The sequence below is a fragment of the Sinohyriopsis cumingii genome, chromosome 4 (assembly GCF_028554795.1).
Source record: "Sinohyriopsis cumingii isolate HCF-2022 chromosome 4, ASM2855479v2, whole genome shotgun sequence".
Classification (NCBI taxonomy): domain Eukaryota; kingdom Metazoa; phylum Mollusca; class Bivalvia; order Unionida; family Unionidae; genus Sinohyriopsis; species Sinohyriopsis cumingii.
The window spans coordinates 102,906,290-102,930,112 of record NC_142964.1 but is presented as its reverse complement, the minus strand read 5'-3'; the positions used below and the strand labels follow the sequence as shown (position 1 = coordinate 102,930,112).

At 34.0% G+C, this 23,823-nt stretch overlaps 1 protein-coding gene across 5 annotated transcripts; it reads left to right on the top strand.

Moving 5' to 3' along the window:
- The first annotated feature begins 186 nt into the window (after positions 1-186).
- LOC149801805 (tRNA (adenine(37)-N6)-methyltransferase-like) lies at positions 187-23,812 on the top strand. Of its 5 annotated transcripts, XM_089956156.1 has the most exons (6): positions 187-403; positions 3,192-3,361; positions 3,726-3,884; positions 10,587-10,761; positions 15,828-15,985; positions 16,614-23,812. In XM_089956156.1, exons 4-6 carry the CDS (start codon positions 10,598-10,600, stop codon positions 17,849-17,851), a joined length of 1,560 nt encoding a protein of 519 aa, XP_089812282.1. In that variant the 5' UTR covers positions 187-403; positions 3,192-3,361; positions 3,726-3,884; positions 10,587-10,597; the 3' UTR covers positions 17,852-23,812. The 5 variants fall into 5 exon arrangements, with proteins under 5 accessions (XP_089812282.1, XP_089812278.1, XP_089812283.1 ...); XM_089956152.1 differs by lacking the exon at positions 3,192-3,361; XM_089956157.1 differs by lacking the exon at positions 3,726-3,884.
- Positions 23,813-23,823: the final 11 nt, after the last annotated feature.

The window sequence follows — 23,823 nt, the reverse complement described above, 5'->3', positions numbered from 1 at the left end:
TGAAATTCCATCAATAAAACAATGTCTGTATTTTTCTTCACTTACAACTAGGATAACCCTCAAAAGATTATTTTTCCTACAACATAACTTAACATTATTAACCAATCCTGGTCATCCAAACCCATATATACTCTATTTTATGTTCACACATTTCCAGGCTGGTTCCCATTTTTCCATACCATTAGTACCAGTTCCTACTGCAGAGTAACCATGGAAGTTGTACATGCCTGACATAAATTTTAAGAAAAACACAAGCCCAAAATACCTAGTTCACAAACATATCCATATCTTGAAATAGTAAACAATAATAGTTGAAAAAGTCACACCATATCCTTAAGAAATTTGCCTGGGGCCAATTTACGAAACTGGACCCTGCCGCCTACATGTGATGTGAAATTTCGAGGTAAGAATACTGTAGAGTTCGGACGACTATACTCAAATGTGCTTTATCAATGGATTAAGAGTTTTGTTTTGAACACAGTGGCAATTAAATTTGTCTTTTCTTGAAAGTACCGACAAATCTTAAGGGAATTCAGGTGGAAAAGTCTAGATTCACTGATTTTCTTTTAGTTACTGTTTAAATTAATTCACCACGGGAGTCTTGCCAGTAAAGCACGACGAAATCTCCGACAACATAAAATCACCTTGTCGGTACTGTACTTGTGTTAATTTATATTACCGATAAGGTGATTTCATGTTAGAGATTTCTTCGTACTTTATTGATAAAACGTGTGTATTCACTATCATGGTTTTACATGATCAGCCCGACTTATAGACAATTCGGCCCAAGACAATTCGGCCCAACTTGGACCGAAAATAAGACAATTCGGCCCAACTTAAAAGACAGTTCGGCCCAACTCGAATGATAATTCGGCCCAACTTTGCGATTTTTCTTCAAACAGCAAGTAGATACTATGTAAGATATATATATATATATATATATATATATATATATATATATATATATATATATATATATATATATATATATATGTATGTGCGTGTGTGTGTGTGTGAGAGAGAGAGAGAGAGAGAGAACACAAACTAACATATATTGCGCTTTCTAATTAAAATACTTAAAGACATTTATTTGTTATGCTTAAAAATATATGCATCTGCACAACGACAGTCTCAATTAAAGTCGTCTGGTCAAATTATCTATATTGATTTATCAAATAATAATACTTAACAGATAATATTCTACAGAATACACTTACATTTTTCTAAAAGTATGGACACCGTGCATGAGATATTATACTAATATATTTGATTTTAGGATTCAGATTGTAACACGTTATATTTTTGGAGTGACAAAAAAGGCATACACATTGTAAATTTTCGTGCTTATATTTTGATGCGGAAACTGTTATGATTAGAATGGTATTAATTTGACAACTTAAAATGATTTTGGTGTTTTGAATATTCATTATTATCAATTTAAATGAAATTTAAAATACGATAAATTTTGGTAAAGATGCATCTTACGTTGTGCACATTTATCTGTCTTTTTCGTAACTCATAATAGCAAAACGCAATAATGTTCTGAATTAAATTTATGTGAAATTATCGCAAAATACCTAATTATGCAATTTTCAACCATTTTCCCGGTGTCATTTTATTTGTAAATCATAACAAATACGTTCAAATACAAGAAGATCTCTTGTAACGTATGTATTTTGCTTGAGAATTAAGGTTTTGAGACCAAGTGGGCAAGTGCCTAACAAAATCGACCTTCTTCCACAGGAGATATGATGCATCTCATTATTGTCTACATAACTCCCAAAGCATCACGTCCATCTCTACTTCTTTTTATCAGACGTCCTTTCTCCACAGTAATATTTGTCTTTGGTACGGTTTTCCTAAAGATATCAGAAAGCTCCTAACCATTATAACTTCTGAAAACATTTATCTAGTTCACCAAATGTTTCAAATTTTATTCTCAACCTATTCTATTTTACAAACTAATTAAAATGAGAATGAATAATTAAGTTACCTAATGCAAGGATTTTGAACTATACGGTAAAAACATATTATATAAGAATTGTCAAAATATATGTTAAAAATAAATACTTGTTAAAACTATTGTCAGTTGTATTATAAAATTGGGCCGAATTGTCTTTCGAGTTAGGCCGAATTGTCTTTTAAGTTGGGCCGAATTGTCTTATTTTCGATCCAAGTTGGGGCGAATTGTCTTTGGGCCAAATTGTCCAATAGCCGATCAGCCCGTAATCACAAATCTTCCCCACTGTAGTGTAGACGTAGTCCTACATGTAAGACCTGACGCTGATATTTATGTTTTCGGCGTCACAGAACCAATGAGACCCCCAGCACACGAACACTGCTTATTGATCATTCGGTGCTTTCAGTTTTAAATTATAATAAAAGGAAACATTAAAGCGTATAGTCTTGAGAAGTGAGACGCTGACCCTGATATGCATGATGGTGGGGACGTCAACCCACCCACCCCGTATATCAGGATCAGCATCTTAGATTGTAGGACGATAAAACGTACATATGTTAACATTTTGTGTATGCAACTGACTTGAATATGGGTGCATCGAAACACCAGAATGCGTTCAAAACACCGAAATGCACTTGAGTTATATTTTATCATAGTGTATCAATGGTTGTGTGTGTATAATTTATAACTTTGATAATTTACTAATAGTTATAATATTAATTAACATGTGCTTTCATTACTGCCAACAAGTGATGCAACAGTAAATTTTACAGGCTATAATTGGAAAGCAAATGATTAAGAAGCTGGAAATCATCCATCCATGTTCAACTAATCTTATGGTCCTCATATTAATTATAATAAAAGAAGTGAAAAGATAACAAAAATGGTGGTGTTATCTCAGTTGATAGATTTTGAGAATGATGACAAAAGTGTCTTCCACATGTGAAAAGAAAAGACTTTTGACTATTTAATTAATCTGCTGTAATTAAACACCATATTATCACCATCTGTTTAATATATTTTTTTTATCAGTACATCCTTAATTAATTTAACTGTCTTTTGTAAATTTAAGAGCTGAAAATCAACCTTTACAAATCAGCCAGCATTCAGTTGTCATGGAATTGTGTAAATCCCTTTGTTATTTATTAAATACATGTACTCGGGTTTCCCTTTTTTGTGTACAATGATGCCTGAGAGTGCTTTATGTATATTGTACAATATTTTGAAACAGTGAGTTCGGTTCATCCTATACCACATGTGTGAAGTGCTTTCATCAAGCACACCGATGATGTAGGGCTACATCATCTGTGTATAAATACCTCACTGTAGGATAAAAACATTACAGAAATGCCTTGTCAGTGAGCAGTCTACTTAAGGACTTGCAGATCTTGAGCTGTAGAGGTATGAGAGTTATTTATTAATTTCTTATGTATGTTATAGGCTATAACTATTGTACTGCCATGTTTATTTTTGTATATTTTCTATGTAGCTCCGGCTTGCATAGTATAATGCAAATATTTACTATTCTTATATGTGACTTAACAGTTGATCTATACATATTAGCAATAAAGTTGCATTTTATTAAGAAGCATTTAGTACCATATGATTCTTATCGGACACAGGTAGGTTCACTTCTGATCATGCTTTTTGCTTTGTAAAGTTGTGCCTATAATATAATTTGTATAGCTTACCATATATAATGTCATTACGTGTTATCGTATATGCCTGTGTCATTCTTAGTACATCATGTTAGATTTATTTTCAGTGATCAGAGTTGAGGAGGTAGCAGCTGTAGAGCTAACCATAAGGCTGACCATAGCAGCTGTAAAGTTGACAATAGTGATCAGAGTTGACAGGGTAGCAGCTGTAGAGTTAACCATAAGGCTGACCATAGCAGCTGTAGAGCTGACAATAGTGATTAGAGGTGATAGGGTAGCAGCTGTAGAGCTAACAATAAAGCTAACCATAGCAGTTTTGTGTAACTCCATACATGTATTCTTTTAGCTGTGGGCTAATTTTGGGGTTTGTTATACAAGGTCATTTACTTGTATTCACATTTATGTTGCATTATTAGGTTTGTGTGAATTGTGTTAATTTGTCCAGTAATTGGAGCTTATACAAGCATGTATTAATCGTAATTCTTTTTTTCATTTGAGTCATTCATAAATAAACATTGTATTTTTGTCACCATCAAAAGTGTTCTGTTATAAATCCGAACCCAACCTGGTTATCTTGTGACATTCTTGCACTGAAGTGAAGATTAGATAATCAGTAGCCATTGACTATGATTGATTATCATACTTTAATTTTTATTTTAGTTACAATGTTATAATAACTTAATGGAAAATCTTATGAATCATTTCTCGTAATTTTGGCAAAATATTACCCATGGTAACATTATTCCATTTTGTATACCAAATTAATTCTAACATTATGAATACAAACATGAATATGAAAAATGAAGAAAGAAAAAGAAACAAAACTCGTTTACCATAGACAGCTAATTTCATTACTACTTTTTTCTTCACTTTTATGATATTAGTTACTGTTGGCAAAAATAGATTTTGTTTGAAACCAAATAACAAGAATCTGTTTCAGTTTTGAGAATAAACCAAGTATTTATGACTTGATCACATTTCAGTTTTTTATTACTTGAAATAAAGAAGCAGTGGTATTAACTTATTTTGAGGAATCTGTTGTTATATTGTAAGCATGAAGACCATATTTGTAATCCAAATGACGTTTCAAATTAGTTTTAAAGTTAACTTTGTTTACAAAAATGACTAAATACAGGAATAATAAAATAAAATTATTTGAATCCTCTTACCTTGATGAAGCCACTCCTTCATTATACTCATCATAATCAGATGCACAGGGTTCAGTGATTTCAAAAACCAGGATTTGAGCTTTTGCTGAGACATATCAATACACTCTGTGGTACCATTTACAACAATCTGACCACTTAATGATATTGTTTTGACATAACAATTTACAGGTGCCACAAGGAAATTAAACCATCTATACCAATTCACTAAAGACCACAGATCTGCCAACCCTTACAGTTTAACTGAAAATTATTATGGAAAATGACCCTTAAAATATGGGCTTAGAGAATAAAATTACAAATTACAGAGATATGATTGTTTGTGGTAAAATCCAGATGCTAGTTTGTCTTTGTTTGATCAGTGGAACTGGTCAGGGAACCAGACTAACTTTACCAATGTACCTCAGAAAATTTAGACTATGCATATTTTATGATGCACAACATCTGCTTGATCAAGCTGTTGCCATTTTTTTTTTTAAATGATGACCAATTTTCCGAAATATCTGGACAAAAAGGACATTAAGTGTCTAAAAATGTTTTAATAGTAAATTACTAAGGAAAAATAAAAGAGAATATTAAGATTTTTAAGGGGGGAAAAAATCAGGAAAGGCATCAATTATGTTTAGTGGGCATATGGTGATTTGGGAAAGATGATTGCCGTTGCCATGGCCCATGTGAATTTTTTTTTTAAAGGATTACATCGAGTTGAGAGATATCAAGAAGCCATTGAACTCTTAGGGTTTGAAACTACTGGAGGTAATTATGGTTGAAGTAAACTTTGCAAACTTTTTATTTGAACACGATGTTTGCCATTACTGCATCAGTCTTGGATCACACTTCTGGGATTTTAAATGTATGTTTTCCAGCTTGACAACAGCAGAACGTGATATTTTTTTACACCTTGCTGAAAACTGGTCAAATGTATGGAAAAAATTGACTGCCTTACTGAGAAGGTCTTATTAGGGTTGGCGAGTCTGAAGAAGATAGCTTACTGAACAAAGCATTGGAGAGTTTTAGCATTTTTATTTTTATTGAATTGATTTGTAAAGATGCATCAAACAAGACAGTGAAGTAAAGGTAATGAAAAGGTGGCATGAAAAACAATATATACACTTCAAAATGTACCGACCTTTAATGACTCATCTTATTAAGGTGAGTAAAGACATTTGTAATTTATTTATTTTGATTGTCACTTTGTACAGTGATGTTTTTAAATAAAAGCACCAAGTTATCTTGCAGAAAACTTGAAAGAATAATGGCTCTTTTTAATATAATTTAATTACATTCTTTGCTTTTCTGGACAAAGAGGATCAATTAAGAATGGATTAATTAAACTTAGTCGTTATACCCAAGTACCCTAAAAATATCGTACTATAAATTATTCTTTTGTTTCGTATTAAATTTTGTTATCAGTAATGATAGTACATGGTTACTCTGTTATAATATAAGTATTATTAGATTATCAGTGTTTTGAATTATTCATCCACAACTAATGAAACACTAGGCTATATACATTATAACTGTTCCGGTGTTTCAGTGCATTTCAGTGTTTCGATGCACTGCATGAACACTGCATAGAATTTAGAATAGTCATGTACTTGTGGAAACTGATTCCATCTGACGAGTGCTTGGCAATCATCCAGATCTTACTGATCCACTAAGTAGGTGCCCTCAGCGACAAGCTCCTGCATCAGATATTCTAATATGATGCACCTTTTCTCTGTGTAATGAATCTCCATGATGAGTCTCATTTTCTGCTGCTCCCCTTTTTATGTTTCTGGTCTGCCATGGCACAACAGGCTAATGGCTAGACTTAGGTAAGCAGGAATGAAGTCACTCTGACTATTTAACAGTTAATTCGTTTGACTTTAATGAAACTGATTATATATATTATACTAATTAGTATATATAATGTACTAAGCGCATCTAGTACTGAGCTAATTTGACTTAGATGCACAACTTAATTTCAGGAATATTTTTTGGGTACCTTGGGGGAAACAAATGCTATGGTCAGCAACAAAAAACAGGGATGGTTGGTCAGCCAGAAATATGTGGGCTTTTTTTCCTAATGAAATATGTCTGAGTTTGAATTGAGCAATAGTGTCGAATCATCAGTATAGCATAATATGATAATATTAATAAAACCAAATTTTAATTTTTTTGTGCTTCTGCTTATGTTGAAGAAAAATTAAGGTAGATGTGATGTGATGTGATTTTTGGATTTTTAATGTAGATTTAACAATTTTTCAGTCATATCGCTACAGTGGCAGTTTATAGTTTATAGTGATGTCTAGCACTGGGGCATCATGCCGCAGACATGTAACATGATGTCCTACCCAGTCACATTATCCTGACACCAGGCCAACCAGTCCTAACACTAACCTCTTAATGCTGCGTGCAAAGCGAGGCAGCTATTAGTACCATTTTTGTAAGTCCTTGGTATGATATGACTCGCCCGGGGATCAAACCCATGACCTCCCGCGTCTGAGGCGGACGCTCTAACCACTAGGCCACTGGAGCGGTAAACTTAGGGTAGATAGATAGCACAAACTTGTTTTCTTTTTGTTGATCTGTATGGATTTAAATGAAGCTTAAACTAGAAAATAAATATTTGTAGCCTAAATTTATGTTGGATCATAGTTACTTCCCATTATTCCTTTTTTTTCTCTACAAGTTTTGTTTACCTTTTTCCAAAATTGTATAATGTTTGCCCAAGTAGAATGTATGGTCAGCAGGTAAAAAATAAGGTAACCAGAACTATACATTATTATTTATTTTGCCTAATAGTAACAGTGATAATAGTAAGTGCTGCTTCAGTACAGGTTATAATAGACATGGAACTACAGCGTAAGTACACTTTTTAAAAGCATGCAGCAGAAAAGTATCTTGACCCATAAAATGAGTCAGCAGAATCAATTATCATGTTTGGGGGAAACTGACATGCGATGAAAATTATACTAATGCAAACAAAAGGTAAAAAAATGACAAAAGTGAGAGCACAAGTGAAGATAAGAAAAAAAACCTCAGATTCAGAATGTATATTTAATGATGACTCCATCTTGGTGAAGGATGCTGATAAAAATGGAAGCAGAACTAAATATGAGAACTTGAAGACCTGAGTGAGATAAACAGTCCTCATGGTTGAAAAAAATGAAATGATATGGTACATTGAAAGCAATTTGTAAATGGTTTAAGACTGCTGGAAAGTAAAATCCTTTCACTTGAAATGGAAATACTAACTTGCAGCTATTAGCCTTGAGCCAACTTGAATTTAACCAGGATCATTGAATTTTCGCTGGGTTTTGCGGTGCTGTTCAAAATGACAGACAATACCATAATGTTGTTGAGAAAACACTTGAAATTAGTATGAAAATTGGTGGAGAAAATACAGATTTTGTCCAAATTCGATGTTACCATGACAGTACTGGCCATGGCAGAGAACAGCTGTATGTGCCACTTTTTAAAATTATTCTGACAATACTGACCATGGCAGAGAACAGCTGTATGTGCCACTTTTTAAAATTATTCTGACAGTACTGACCATGGCAGAGAGCAGCTGTATGTGCCACTTTTTAAAATTATTCTGACAATGCTGACCATGGCAGAGAGCAGCTGTATGTGCCACTTTTTAAAATTATTCTGACAGTACTGACCATGGCAGAGAGCAGCTGTATGTGCCACTTTTTAAAATTATTCTGACAGTACTGGCTATGGCAGAGAGCAGCTGTATGTGCCACTTTTTAAAATTATTCTGACAATGCTGGCCATGGCAGAGAGCAGCTGTATGTGCCACTTTTTAAAATTATTCTGACAATACTGACCATGGCAGAGAGCAGCTGTATGTGCCACTTTTTAAAATTATTCTGACAATGCTGGCCATGGCAGAGAGCAGCTGTATGTGCCACTTTTTAAAATTATTCTGACAGTACTGGCCATGGCATAGAGCAGCTGTATGTGCCACTTTTTAAAATTATTCTGACAATACTGGCCATGGCAGAGAGCAGCTGTATGTGCCACTTTTTAGAATTGTTCTGACAATACTGGCCATGGCAGAGAACAGCTGTATGTGCCACTTTTTAGAATTGTTCTGACAATACTGGCCATGGCAGAGAACAGCTGTATGTGCCACTTTTTAGAATTGTTCTGACAATACTGGCCATGGCAGAGAACAGCTGTATGTGCCACTTTTTAAAATTATTCTGACAATACTAGCCATGGCATAGAGCAGCTGTATGTGCCACTTTTTAGAATTATTCTGACAATACTGACCATGGCAGAGAGCAGCAAGATCAGTAATTGTTTATCCACATGCGACCATTAGCAGTTTGCTTAAGAGTTTAAAAGCCACTAGACAGAAGGTTGGTCATTTTAGAAAGGGATTGCAGATCAACTTTATCGGAAAACAGGCTGCAGATGATTGACAAAGAAATTAAAATCTGCATGTACATGTCTATACACAAAACATGCTTTGTTAGTTTTATGTGCAGTTGTACATCTTTCTTGGGGGCCCCAAGTGGCCGAGTGGTCTAAAGCGCTCTTCGTTACGGATCACTGCCATCTCACCTCTGTCTGCGTGGGTTTGAGTCTCGGATTCGGCTAATGTGGATATGTGAGAAAGCTTGCCAGTAGCTTCTCGTGGGTCGGTGGTTCTTTCCTGGGTTTTCCCGGGTTCTTCCTCCACCATTAATACTGGCTGCCATGTATAGCCTATCGTGTGCTGAAAAATGGCGTTAAACCCTACAACAACAACAACAACAACATCATTCTTGTTAGTGATAGATGAGAATAAATTATGTTGAGTTGACAGTGGAAGAAAATAGTATTGTGTATTAACGGCAGATAATGACATCATTTGTACAGAAGTTAAGATCATATGTTTTACTTATCTTGAAGGAGAAAACTTTTGCATCACTTTTCCACTGCCTGTGGTAGGGTTAACATTAACATTATGACTTGGGCATCACTTTTCTACTGTCAGTTATGGGTTTAACATTAAGATTTTAAGACTTGGGCATCACATTTCCACTGCCAGTTATGGATTTAACATTAGCATTTATGACTTAGGCATCACTATTCTAATGCCAGTGGTAGGGTTAACATCAAAATTTTAAGACGGGGGCCATTTCTGCTGCCAGTTGTGGGGTTAACATTAAGATTTTAAGACTTGGGCATCACATTTGTGCTGCCAGTGGGGTTAACTCTAAGATTTTAAGACTTGGGCATCACTTTTTTGCTGCCAGTGGGGTTAACATTAATATTTTATGTTAGAGTTTCATGATAGACATATTTCTTCAACATAAGTTGTTGTATTTAACTGAAACTGAAACGAAATTAACTGTACATATAAAGTGCCTATCCAGATATGCTAAGGTTTCCTGTCTTGCCTGCAACATAAGTATTTTAGATGTCAGTGTTAAAATTATGTGTTAAAGTTTAAAAAATTACAATCTTTTTCATCAGTTTTTAATTCAGATTGTACCTGCTTATGCAGAAAGTTGCATTATATAACAATGTCATTCATACATGGAACTCTGGGGTTTAATGTGACTGGTTTACATCTTGCTTTAAGGCTTGGTGTGACTGGTTTACATCATGCTTCTTTGTATTTAAAATATTAACAAGTGCATTTCTGCAATGCTTCTGTTTCTGAATGACATTTTTTTCACCCATAAGGCACTTCTTGCTGCACTGTATCAGTGTAGGAAGGCCTGAAAAGGTCTGTCTTTAAAATATCCTATACACAATATAAAAATTTATACTTATTCCATTTTTATTATTTTGTTTTTGTTTTCTTTCATTTAGATCTATCCACTATGAGGCCAATTGGGTACATCCAGTCACCATTTTATTTTAAGAATGGGACACCACGACAGCCAACAGTATGCCCTCAGGCTCATGGCACCCTTACCATAGAGAAGTCAATATTCAACAATCCTGATCATTCACTGCAAGGACTGGACAAGTTCTCACATATCTGGTGCATTATTTTGACAAGTTGATGATTTAACAGTCCAAATGCCCATTTGACTGAATCTTAAATTTGGACAAGTTAAATTGCATCAGTTTAGTGGGCAAGTGGGTTGGAGGACTGCTATCAATTAAATAAATGGAATTTATTAAGTTTTGGGGATTTTTATATAATTAAAAAGAAAGATATTGCTGTAAATAACATCAGTTTTTCTAATTAGTGCAACAGTGGTATTTCTTCAAGTTGCAATAAAACAGAAAATTTGATTGTCATTTCTTTGAAAAAGTGACTACGCTCTTGAGGAAGTTAATTTCACCCCATCCCCACCCACACTTGCTCCAGTAACTGGAAAAAAATAATTTTAGAATTTCATGTTCCACCCTGAACTGGCCTTTATAGAAATAAAAGTATAAGGGGAGGATTGGAAGTATCTTTCTCAAAGACCCAATCACCCATGCAGTTTTAATTGGACTGGTTGGTTATTATGGGTTTAATGTCATTATCACCATACCACCAACTCGTGGCAAGCTTTCTCATATACCCTATTTGGCAAAGGCTGAGACTCGAACCAACAACGACAAAAGGTGAGATGACAGTGATCTGTAAAGGTCAGAACCTTATACCACTCGGACACATGGGACCATAATTGATCTGGCAAAAAAAGACCTCAGTGTACTCAGGTTTGATTTTGTTTTAAAAACTATTTTCTGACCACTCCCCCATTTTGGGGAAACAGGCCATATGATTTTATGTGGGAATAAAGGTCAGTGACATTAAAGATAGTTATAGTATAGCAAATATAATTTGGATGGGTCATACAGTGATAGCTACCTTACAAATTCTTATTTATGCACCTTTTTCAGTCATTTAAAAACTTATGAGTACTACTGTTAAGAAAAGTTTACAATGTTTCAATTTTGGGGGCAGCAGCCTTTAGAGGTTTTGGTTTGTAGAGTTCAACAGGTACCATTTCTCTGCTGCAAAAAATGATAACTGTATGGCTATTAACACACTGCTTGCTCTTAACAGCATCAAATATGCATTACTCACCATAATATTTGTTGTTTTCACTTTTCCATCAGCCTACTGCTGTTGTTCAGCATTAACGAAACAATGGCATCAGTGTTTCCTGTAACTACACTATCATGACAATACCCACTTCACTAGTTAATAAAATAGGCAATGATATGTCCCAGCTTTATTTAAAAGATAATTAACAACTTAAATGTCCTGGATGATTACTTTTAATTGCTTGAGGGTGATTACTTTTGTGTACCAAGCACTCGAATTGTCATGGGTGTTTTTTTAAAAAATAGTTCTAGAGTTATTACTACCATGTACAAAGTACTGTGACAGATTCCTGTTCTGCCTTTGGACAAATGAACTCATCAGACGCAAAGCAGACTGGTACCTACTTTGGACAAATGAACTGACCAGACGTAAAGCAGACTGGTACCTAATAAGGTATCAGTCATTTTTCTTGCATTCATATTTTCATTTCTTTTAAATGTAAGACAGTGCAAATAAATTTGTCAAATGTTTATGCATTTGTAAACTTTTGGGATTTTTCAGGATGGTTCAATAAAAGAAAAACATCTTTGGCATTTTTATTTTTGTCACTGTAAATAAATGATCTGACTGCATTTTCATGGTGCAATTTTATTGTCATTTTTATTGTATGGGGGATGTTTTTGGCCTGTGGTTGTGGGGCACATATCTAATTCATACTTTATTTTTTGGTTTTGGTTGGGTTCAGAATTTTTAAACTTGGAGAGTACCTGTATTAAAGAGACTTTTCCCAAGTTCTAATGGAAAAGCACCAAATCTGGAGGGCCCCGAGTGGTCGAGAGGTCTGAAGTGCTTACCGTTATGGATCACTGCCGTCTCACCTCTGTCTGCATGGGTTCAAGTCTTGGGCTCGGCCATTGTGGGTACATGCGAATGCCAGTAGCTTCTCTTCGGTTGGTCATTCTTTCCAGGGTTTTTTAGGTTTTTTCCTCCAACATTGATATTGGCCACCATGAATAGCCTATCTTGTGCTAAAAAATGGCATTAAACCCTACAACAACAACAACAACCAAATCTGAAGCAACTCCTAAATTAGAATAAATCTTGTACCATATGTACTTGCTTATAATTCGAGTCCAACTGCAGACAACATACACCCTGATCTACCATGATGGTATAAGTTGCTGGTAGATCAGGGTCTGTGTTGTTGGTTCTACTGATTACTCCTAACAAACTGAACAGACCCTGATTTGCCAGTGCATTATACAACATTAGTTTGCTGTTAAACCTGGCTTAAAAGCAAGTGTCATATTTGCTGGCCTATAAGTCAAAACATTTTGACCAGAAAATCTTAGCTTCGTCTTATACTCCGATTGACATATATGGATTATGTCAGCCAGATCGCTTTATCGTATTTTTTTAATGGAAAATAATTCTCCAAGAGTATAAAAAATAATGTGTACAAAATATTTTATTTTGGGGAAGAGATTGTATATGAAAAACTAAAGGATCCCACATTTAGTATTTTAAACAATTACATGATCGTCAGAATTAAAAATTAACATAGATCAGATGTAATTGCACTAAAGCAGCATGCACCAGTATGTATGTTGTTTCTAATATATGTTTTTTAAATTTGATTAGATATATATGTGCATTAGAATTTACAAGTTAGAAGATGAATAACCATGACAAAGATATATTCCATCATAATTTTCTTCTTGCACCTAATGATGAAATAAAACATGCCCCATAGAGAGAGAGATTCACAGCCAAACAAATGTCTTCATGATTGTAAATCTGTATTGTTCACTTGCCTGATGATTGATCTTACTTGTGTACAAGTGCAGTACCATATTCCATTGTCAATTAATACCACTAGGTAAGCAGTTCCTTCTAGTTTTTGTTGCCACTTCCATTATTAAAAGAATCGCATGGCTTTATTGTTGTATTTACATGCTAATTAATTATGCTACTGCTGTATTCAGTCATTCCAAACTTACACTTGTTGGAGATCAAGATTTGGCAGACCAGATCAAATTAGCAAGGCTGCCAACAGGAAATGAGGCTTCCCATTGGTATTATGAATACCGTACCATATAATGAAAGGAAATGTCAGGTAGTTACTTGTGTAAATTTCTCAGCCAGTGACATTTTTAAACTTGCCAACAGAATTGACAGCAATTTAAAGTACATCCAGCATGACCAAAGATCAGAAACAATTGCTGCCTAAGTACAGGAAGAGTACATACACTTTAAACAATTCTTATTTGTTGGAAATGGAGAGGTCATTATACTTGCAAAGAAAATTATACAACATGCAAAATGATCATTCTTGGGATTTAACCTAATGGAGACTATATGGATATAACTATTGTGAATATTTAAACCCTGAAGGAGTATGGTATGTATTTTCATAGTTTATATTTACTTTTTCATTTATTAATGTTTTCTCTCTTTGACAAAAGCTTCCTCAACACGGGTAGCAATAAAGTTTTAAAAAAATGCATGAAGAGCTGAACTATTCTCTCTATCTCTCTCTCTCTCATATATTGGACCATATTTTATCTTGATCACGAGGTGCAAGAAGAAAAATGCAATGGAATACATATGCATCCTTCTCTCTCTATCTCTCTCCCCCCCCCAAAAAAAACAACAGAAAAAGCATTTTAGTATTAATGATGCAATTTCCCTATTGCTGGAAATCTGAAATAGCATTTAATATTTATGAAACCGGAAGTTATAATTTAATTCCACACAGCAGTGTGAGTTTTATCCTATCTGTAACTCAGTATATTTTCGGGTCAGCGTCATTATATGTAGCTAAAAGTACATAATACATTTAAAATATTTCGTGTGAAACAATTTAGGTACTTTTAGTTACATTTAATGATCCTGACTGGAAAGGTTACTAAGTTACAGATAGGATAAAATTTGCGATGCTGTGAGGAACAAAGTGAAAAACACAATCTGAGGTATTGATCTGGCCTCGTCTTATACTCAGCATTGATTTATATATGGATGAAGGAAGTAAAATTTGTCAAATTTGCTGATTCAGCTTATACTCCACATTGACTTATAGGCTGGCAAATACGGTATGTATGGTGTGTCTGCCTGGGCATCCTACCTTACTGCCTCAAGATTAGACTAACTCTGTACTTCATGTGTAGTTATATGGTTATCCACACAACTTTTAAGTAGATTGCTGATTACTCTAAACCTTTTGAGATATCTTTCTTAATCTGATGATTTAAAATGCTACTGTGTGTATTGGATTAACAAGAGTAGATAAAAAGTCATGGTGACCTAATCTTCACCAGTCAGTTACATAAAATAGGAAGACTAAGGTAGGGTGACTGCATTTGACAGTTTGTGTATGTTTCAGTGAACTTCTGTTACTTTTTAGATACTGTAAAGAAATTTTTTTTTTTTATTCATTATTAAACTGCAGCAAAGGCTTATTTCAGAACTTGAATGGTGACAATTGTGTCAAAATACTAATTGTATTGTACTATATATACTCACTTATAAGTTGAGTTCAACTGCAAACATCAACCTTGATCTGCAGTTGCAAAATACACCAACAAATTAGTCTGTGTTGTTTTTTTTAGCTGATTACTCCTAACCAACTGCATAGACCTTGATCTGCTGACACATGTGATGGCAGTTCTAGGTCTATGCAGTTTGCAGTTGGACTTGACATATAAGCAAGCATATACATTATCTGCATATCATACACTAATGGTGTACAAGGACATAGACTAGGAAAGAGAGATAACTCTTACTGTTGTGCCTACTATGCCTTGGATATATTTTCTTTTTTTCTGCTGCCAGTCTGTAGATAATTGTAAAGTTGTTTTATCCCCTCATCAACCAAGTTGGGTTTGAATCCTCTCCAGGCTAGCCTGGGTTGGATGTCATGGCATATCTATTTACAAGGTTCTTAACTTCCATTTCCTCTCTATCAATCCTCCATACCACTTTTTATGTACTTTCCTCTCCAAATGGGCTAATTTGGCAAGAAGAGTTGTGTTTACAAGTAAAAACCTTGTCTTTTCATTTTTCAGGATAATATTTGACTTCCACAAGAACAATAACCAGCATACAAAGGCTAAAGTGAGACCCCCTCGGCTGAATGGCCAGAAAGTGGGGGTATTTTCTACAAGGTCTCCATATAGACCTAATGCCATTGGCCTGACATTGGCTAGAATTGACAAAATCTTGGGTAGGTTATAACCAGTAAATATTTTCCGCTGATCACTTATTTTGCGCTGATCACTTTGTTCAACAATTACAACCTGATCTCACTAATACAGCACAAACTGATGCCACAAGGAAAAGATAAATGTTAGAGAGAGGGTTTAATTTCAGATGACTTTTCACATAATAATAAAGTTAGTGTCTGATAAATTGTCCCCTGTAGACCATCAAGAACCAATAAATACAAAAATCAATTTTTATAACAATGTTAAACGTAAAATTTGATATTTCACAAAGATAGACAACACCAGAACAAAGGAAAAGCAACATATCCTACCTTAATATTATATCAGATCCGGAGGCACTGACAGTTTATGCTGAGATGATATTATAATCTGAGACGAGCTCTTTTTTTATGTTATATCTTTTTATTTTGGGTTCTTTTATGTTGTATCTTGTTATGTGTTAATAGACAACAAGATCTAATAATAACTATTAGTGTTGTGCTTGCATCAGCAATGTTAGCATTTTCTGTGAAGGTTTCTCAAGGTTACATAAACTTTTAAGATGTTGAACAAGTTATTCTTTTACAAAATTACAGTACACTTTACAGCCAAGACATATTGTCCAATCAACCTTTCTTTTTGTTTCAGGCAGTACACTTCATGTATCTGGTATAGACCTTTTGGATGGGACGCCAGTTTTGGATATCAAACCCTACATTCCTGAGTATGACTGTCCAATGCTTTGGCCATCACAAGACAGTCAGGTTTCTGTGGAAAATCCAGAATCTTATGACTGTGCTAAAAGTGTTAATGATGTTGTGCTTCCACCTGGTCATTGCAATGATAATTACCCAGCATATTCTCATGAATGTGGTGATATGCATTTTTCACATCAGACAAAAGACATTGCTGAAAAAAGAGTTTTTAGTAAGAGACTGACTGGACAAGAAGGTGTTTGTCCAAATGAAAACATGGCTGTGGTTAGGAGGGAAAATGAACTAAAACATCAAGATTGTAAAACGATTTGTAATTCAACTCCTGCATGTATTAGTTCATATTTGAAACATAAGTATGATGTGTTGCAGCCATGTAGTGGGGACATGGAAATGATGACTGATGAACCGCCATCCTGTACTTATGAACAACAGAATATTAGTGAAAATTGTAGGCCCTGTAACATGGATACAAACAATTGTTTTGATAATATTGGGCCTTGTAAAGAAGATAATGAAAATTGTAATCGTGAACCTTGCTGCCATCATGAGGAAGTAGAAAGCAGTACCGGTGAATCAGCACCCACTGGTGATGACAGTGAAGGTACCAGTAGTCAGGTCAAAGAAAATGAAAAGATAGGTGGACTAGTAGATGGATTCTTACTAAAAGTTTGTAATAATAATAGCCAAGACTCTGGTGCAGTATCTGTTACTAAAGAAACAGAGAAAACTAGATATCCATGTTCGCATGAATCCATAGGAAAAGAGCTATTGAAGAGTAGTTTATCAACGGCTTTACAGATGATGCATTCTGAACTCACACATCAAGTTTCATCAGGTTGGATTAGTAATCCACCAATTTCAAAACTAAATGTTCGCTTCACACCCTATTCAGAGTCTCAGCTTTCACTTTTTAGTCCCATGGCAAAAAAACCAGAATACAGATTACATCATTTAAAGAACACGAAAGAAGCAAAGTCAGCTATTTTGAACATTTTAGGTGAGGACCCGAGATCTGTCTATAGAAGGCAAAACTGCTGTGATCAGCTGTATTATTTTGCCGTGGATGTGATTCATGTTACTTGTTGGTTTGATGAAGATGCGGCAGAAGTTGTGAGAATAAAGCCTGTATCACATGTTCCACAGTGTAATTTGAGTCAAACTAAAGATTAATAAAAGGAATTAAAAATTCATGCAAATGATTTGATAAATTACCTTGAAAGTATTTGGGGTCATATCTAGATCTCTTCATCAAGAAATGCTAAGTTGTAATTCTGTGCTTCAAAAAACTTCTTTGTCGGTTGTTAAAGAAAGAAATGAGTTACGTGAATTATTATTGATATATTCAGATTACATCATGTGGTCCTAAAACAGTATTTCTTCCATCAGTCGCTTAAGTATACAGTTTTGTTTAAATCAGGATTAATTCTTAGACCTGTCACTTATCCCAGTTTGCTTGGGTTTGTATCAGATTTTTGTTTAAAAATCAGAAAAGCCCAATTTCCCGATTTTTTTCACAAAATCCCAATTTTATACAGTGAAAAATTATTTTAAATACCTTTTAATTCTCAGTGGCTGTGCAAATAGAGCAAAAGTGATGCAGAAATTCCACAAAGAATACATTATAGTTATACCATGCAAAAAATCATTTTTCCATTTTCATCTTTTATGCTGATATTTAATATGTTTATTGAACTAACACTAATTATAAGCATAAAAGATGAAAATGGAAAAATGATTTTCATGGGTATGACTGTAGCATGCATTTTTATGTTAAGAAAATAGCATAAGACAGTGGAGATGTCAATTTCTTTGTAAAGTTTTTGTAAATATATGGTTGCAAACACTGATCCTGATTTTTTCACCAAATCCTGATTTTATTTTACTTTGGCATACTGATTTTTATTCCACTCAAAGTGGCAGGTCAGAATTTTTAAAAAGTTCACATATTTGCACATGCTGTATTTATTTGAAAATGCATGATCTACCAGAGGTATGATTCAGTGAACAGTTTTATTCCAAAAAAAATATTTATCACATCAAATTCGGTTACATACAATGCAGAATATATCAATACCAATACTAGTTAAAAAATCATGTGGTTGAAAATTCAACACTTTGTGGATGTAAAACACAAGTTATTGAAAGAAAATTTACATAGTAAGCTTCTAAGACCTAATGTTGAATTTTTTATACAGTAAAACATCCATTATCAGCATGCACTGGGAAACACATTTTGTACAGATGGTTTGTTGTCTATACAGGAGACAGTTTTCATATAGAATAAGGCATGTATCAGGGGAAACTTCACTGTTCTACATCATCAAAAGATCTGGTGAAGTGGCTGAATATGTTTTTGCTTAAATATTAAAATGTTGAGTTGAATATTAGCCTGTGTTATCTTTAATCATAAAATGATAATTCACTCAGGGTGTTGCCAAACTTATTGGGCATAATATATATTTGCTTGTATCAAAAACTTCTATAATAGACAAGCTACTCTGTTGTTTAAGGGGGCGCTCACCAGTTATTATGTACTTTTGAGTGAGTGACGTATGTTAAGGTGAAGTTGTTTGCATTTAAAACATGCACAATGGAGAGAATGTTGGCATACCTCTATGCTACATTAATGTTGTTGTTGTTGTTGTTGTTTTAGGGTTTAACGCCATTTTTCAGCACAAGACAGGCTATACATGGCGGCCAGTATTAATGGTGGAGGAAGAACCCGGGAAACCCCCGGAAAGAACCACCAACCCACGAGAAGCTACCGGCAAGCTTTCTCACATATCCACATTGGCCGAGCCCGAGACTCGAACCTCTACATTAATGTAATATGGGTGATATTTCTTTGGATATTGTACTTTTGGAAATTGAACATGATCTAAGCACACTGCTAACTAAAATGACTGCTCCCTTGTGCTAAAAAAATCAGCCTGAATTAGCCTAAAGTACACTATCTGTAGCAGCTATAATAATAGGCAAAATGAATTTTGCCAGACTAGACAATACCAGCTATTGAAAGTGCAATGAATGAATTAACAACTATATAAAATGTAAAAAAAAAAGTTATCGGCTCTTTTTTATACAATGAAGTTCAGGCATTGAAAATGACCAAGTGGACCTAGCACTTTTTTGAAAGGTGCACATCTGGAATAAGGCCAAGCTGTATACTCTATAACCCACATTACACCCATCAATCATACACCAAAATAAAGGGAATTAAAGGTTCTTTGAACTGTACCTAAGATATACATGATCTTTTTTAAATAACCAGTATAACCAGTGAGGAAAGCTGGGGAAATTCTTTGTCTTTAAAATTCCAACCCAATGCAAAATACGAAACTCTAGAGCGCCACCTTAAAATGGATAAGGTAGTCCTCATCTTTGTCCATCTGTTTCATATTTGTAAAGAAAATTATAACCATACTTATTTAACACTGATTGTACAGCAGGTTTTTACACTTTCATGAGGTACTCTTGATAGTTCATATGTTGATCTGAGATTGTATCGGGGGTGGAGTAAGTCTGATTACAATTAAATCTCCAACATAATGGAAAAAATCTGAGAGGCATCGATAACAAAAATTATGTTCTGCTGATGTTTGGAATTCCTGTCTCATGTTTTTAGTGACTTATAAAATAATGCATTGTATTTCTAGCTGGGGAGATTGATGGGTAGTAACTATGTTGCAAATGATATTTTTGAATTTCATAATATTAAAGCTGTAATTTGATTGGTGAATCAAAAGGTCAACAAAACATGGCCTCATATCAGTGTTCATCAGATCTGCTTATAATAAGTACATCATGATTTTTTTATTGGGGTGGGGAACAGTGTAAATCTTGGGACATCACTGACTTTTTTAATATACATGTTTTTGAACTGAGTTTCAACACTCAGTGCTTCAGGGCTGCCAAGCAAGCATATTACTGCTGAGACTTGGTTTTCTTTGACTTTTCCTGCGACATGTTGGATGTGTTTCCTCTGACCTTTACCACCCTGAGTTAGGTGTGATTCCTCTGACCTTTCCCACCCTCACTTGTGTTTCCTCTGACCTTTCCCACCCTCACTTGTGTTTCCTCTGACCTTTCCTACCATGTGTTAGATGTGTTTACTCTTATCATTCCTACCCATTGTTACTTGTTTCCTTTGACATATCCAGTCTCAGGTTAGATGTATTTTCTCTGACCTTTCCTACCCAGTGTTACTTGTTTCCTTTGACATATCAATCTCAGGTTAGATGTGTTTTCTCTGACCTTTCCTACCCAGTTTTACTTGTTTCCTTTGACATATTCAATCTCAGGTTAGATGTGTTTTCTCTAACCTTTCCAACTCTGTATTAGATGGGTTTCTTTTGACATTTGCCACTCTGTGTAAGATGGGTTTCCTTTGACCTTTCCCACCCTGTGTTAGATGTTCCTCTGACTTTTCCAACAGTGTTGGATAGATTTCCTTTGACCTTTCTCACCCTGTGTTAGATGTTTCCTCTGACGTTTGCAATCCCAGGTTAAATGGGTTTTTTCTGACCTTTTGAACCCTGTCTTAGATGGATTTCCTTTAGTCTTTCCAACCCTGTGTTAGATGGATTTCCTTTGATCCTCCCCATCCTGTGTTAAATGGGTTTCCTTTGACCCTCCCCACCCTATGTTAAATGTTTGGACAGTACCCTGACATAACTGTCAAAGATCATATTTAAAATATGTGTCCAACCACTGCAAGTCTACAATGTTGTCTTTGACCCAGAGGAATATTTATGATCTAAATACAGATCAGATGTGTTCTAGACATGGCTTTTGTTTTGCAAATACAGTTTTGTTTGTAATCTGACAAAATAATTTTGATGGAAAGTGTTCAGAATGACTGAAGCCAGCTTCTAAATTTTTTAAGAAAATGATAACATGTTTAGATAATTTTACACTGTTGCATGAAAAAGTTGGTAACAATATCAGTATCAGTGATGATGAATAACAGAAAGTATGCAGAATAAAGAATCTAAGGATAAAGATAACGAATAAAAGATTGGTATATTGAAAGGAAATGTAGCTTTATTGAAGTTATTTTGTTAAGTAATGCTTGGCAATGTAGCAATTACCAGGTGTGAAATTAATTACTGCGAGTATACAATTTTATTTTAAAAATAATGTTACAATCAAGCACCTATAATAGTATGCAGTCTTACAATTGTGTATAATCCTTTAAAATGCAAAATTACTTTTTCATATTGCGTACCATACATGCTCGCATATAAGTCGAGTCCAACAGAAAACTGCACAGACCTGGATCTTCTGTTGCATAATGCACCTCCAGATCTGGGTCTATGCAGGTTTATTTAGAAGCAATTAATAAAACAAAGAACAACAGCCCTGACCTGCCAGCGCATTATACAATAGCAGATCTTGGTACGTGTTGTTTGCAGTCGGACTAGACTTATAAGCAAGCATATACAGTACTTTAGGTAGCAAATTTGATTCATGATTAAAATTTATTGTCTGGATAATTTATTTTAATCATTCAGTTTTACCTTTGATCAAGGAAGCAATACTGGTGATTGTAATAAAAGGAAATGATAGAAATGTTTGCTGACAATAAGCTAAAGCACTTCTATGGCTACTTAATAAATATAAAATAAATTAAAAATCACAATATATTTGGTAATATAGTAAATAAATATTTATGTGTGTGCATATATATATATATATATATATATATATATATATATATATATATATATATATATATATATATATATGATTTCATTAATAATAAAATTGAACATATCTGAGAGACACAACATACAGCACACTTGCCAAATGTAATATTTTGCAATGCAATTCAGCCATGCTTAATGTCTTAATATTTTACATTTTCTTCTCAGTTGTTGCCCCTACCTTCATTTGGTAATACCATTTCTGGATAATTTACTGCCTTGTATTTAACCTTTTCAAATGAATGAGTGTGCTGCTTTTATTGTCCCAGAATTAAAGTTGAGGATTAGAAAAATATTTGTTTCCTTAATGAGTAAGATGTATATTTAACATTACAACAGTATTTATACAATCAACTTTTTATAAATACTTTTTATACAGTATAAAATACAAAAATTAACATGAAATGATAGTTCATGTGGTAATAGTTGCAATATAATTTTTTATTTTTTTTCAAAGTGATAAAGGAATAATTGTTCATAATCATCTAATTGTGCCTGTGTAGTAATATAAGGAAAAATAAAACTAAATAAATAAATAAAAACCTAACAGAATTGCATTTTTTAATACATTTTTAGAAAAATAGACTCTGTCAAAAAGGACCTGTCATGAGGGTTCATCTTTCATTAATGTGCAAGTTCACTTGATTAAATATACCTAAGACCCTTTTTGTGCATGTCAATGATTAATCATTAAATATACCTAAGACCCTTTTTGTGCATGTCAATCATTAATCATTAAATATACCTAAGACCCTTTTTTGTGCATGTCAATCATTAATCATTAAATATATCTAAGACCCTTTTGTACATGTCAATGATTAATCATTAAATATACCTAAGAACCTTTTTGTGCATGTCAGTGATTAATCATATGGCAACATTGAAACTCCTTCAAAATCCATTACAAATATAAGTGAAAATTGCATGTGGTTCATTCAAAGTCTGCAGGTCTTGTAAGTTTGCACTGATTTTTTTCTTCTTCAAAATCATACCATTTCATACCCATCAGTAATACACAGCCAACATTAATAGTCATCTCACTTTGAAGTTTAGTAATTTTACTTGTTAGTATATATAAAGTCCATAATTTATAATTTTGGCTATAACTGAAAGTGAATGAAATGTAATGTCAGCAGCTTATTAAGGTCTTTTGTGAATAAATAATTGAAAACATTTTAAAACATTTCAACCAACCTGCATTGCATAGTATTTTGAAGACATTCTTGTAATTGTATCAGTCTTCATGCAGAGTGCCAAAACTAGGTACATGGAATTGCATTGTGCATAGCATTTCAATCAAGAGCAGGAGTGATTACTGCTGAATTACTGATACATGTACTTGTGTTAATAGATTTTTTCCTAGATATTCTTTTTTGTATTTAGAAAAGCTATTTAACCCTAAATAAAACTTTTGACAATTTCAGAATTTTATTAATT

Bases quoted from the DNA above. Each gene is read 5' to 3' on its own strand.
- LOC149801805 (XM_089956154.1), top strand. From the start codon at position 10,598: ATGAGGCCAATTGGGTACATCCAGTCACCATTTTATTTTAAGAATGGG. The intron at 10,762-15,827 runs GTGCATTATTTT...TTCATTTTTCAG, and splicing joins GACAAGTTCTCACATATCTG to GATAATATTTGACTTCCACA. The intron at 15,986-16,613 runs GTAGGTTATAAC...TTTTTGTTTCAG, and splicing joins TAGAATTGACAAAATCTTGG to GCAGTACACTTCATGTATCT.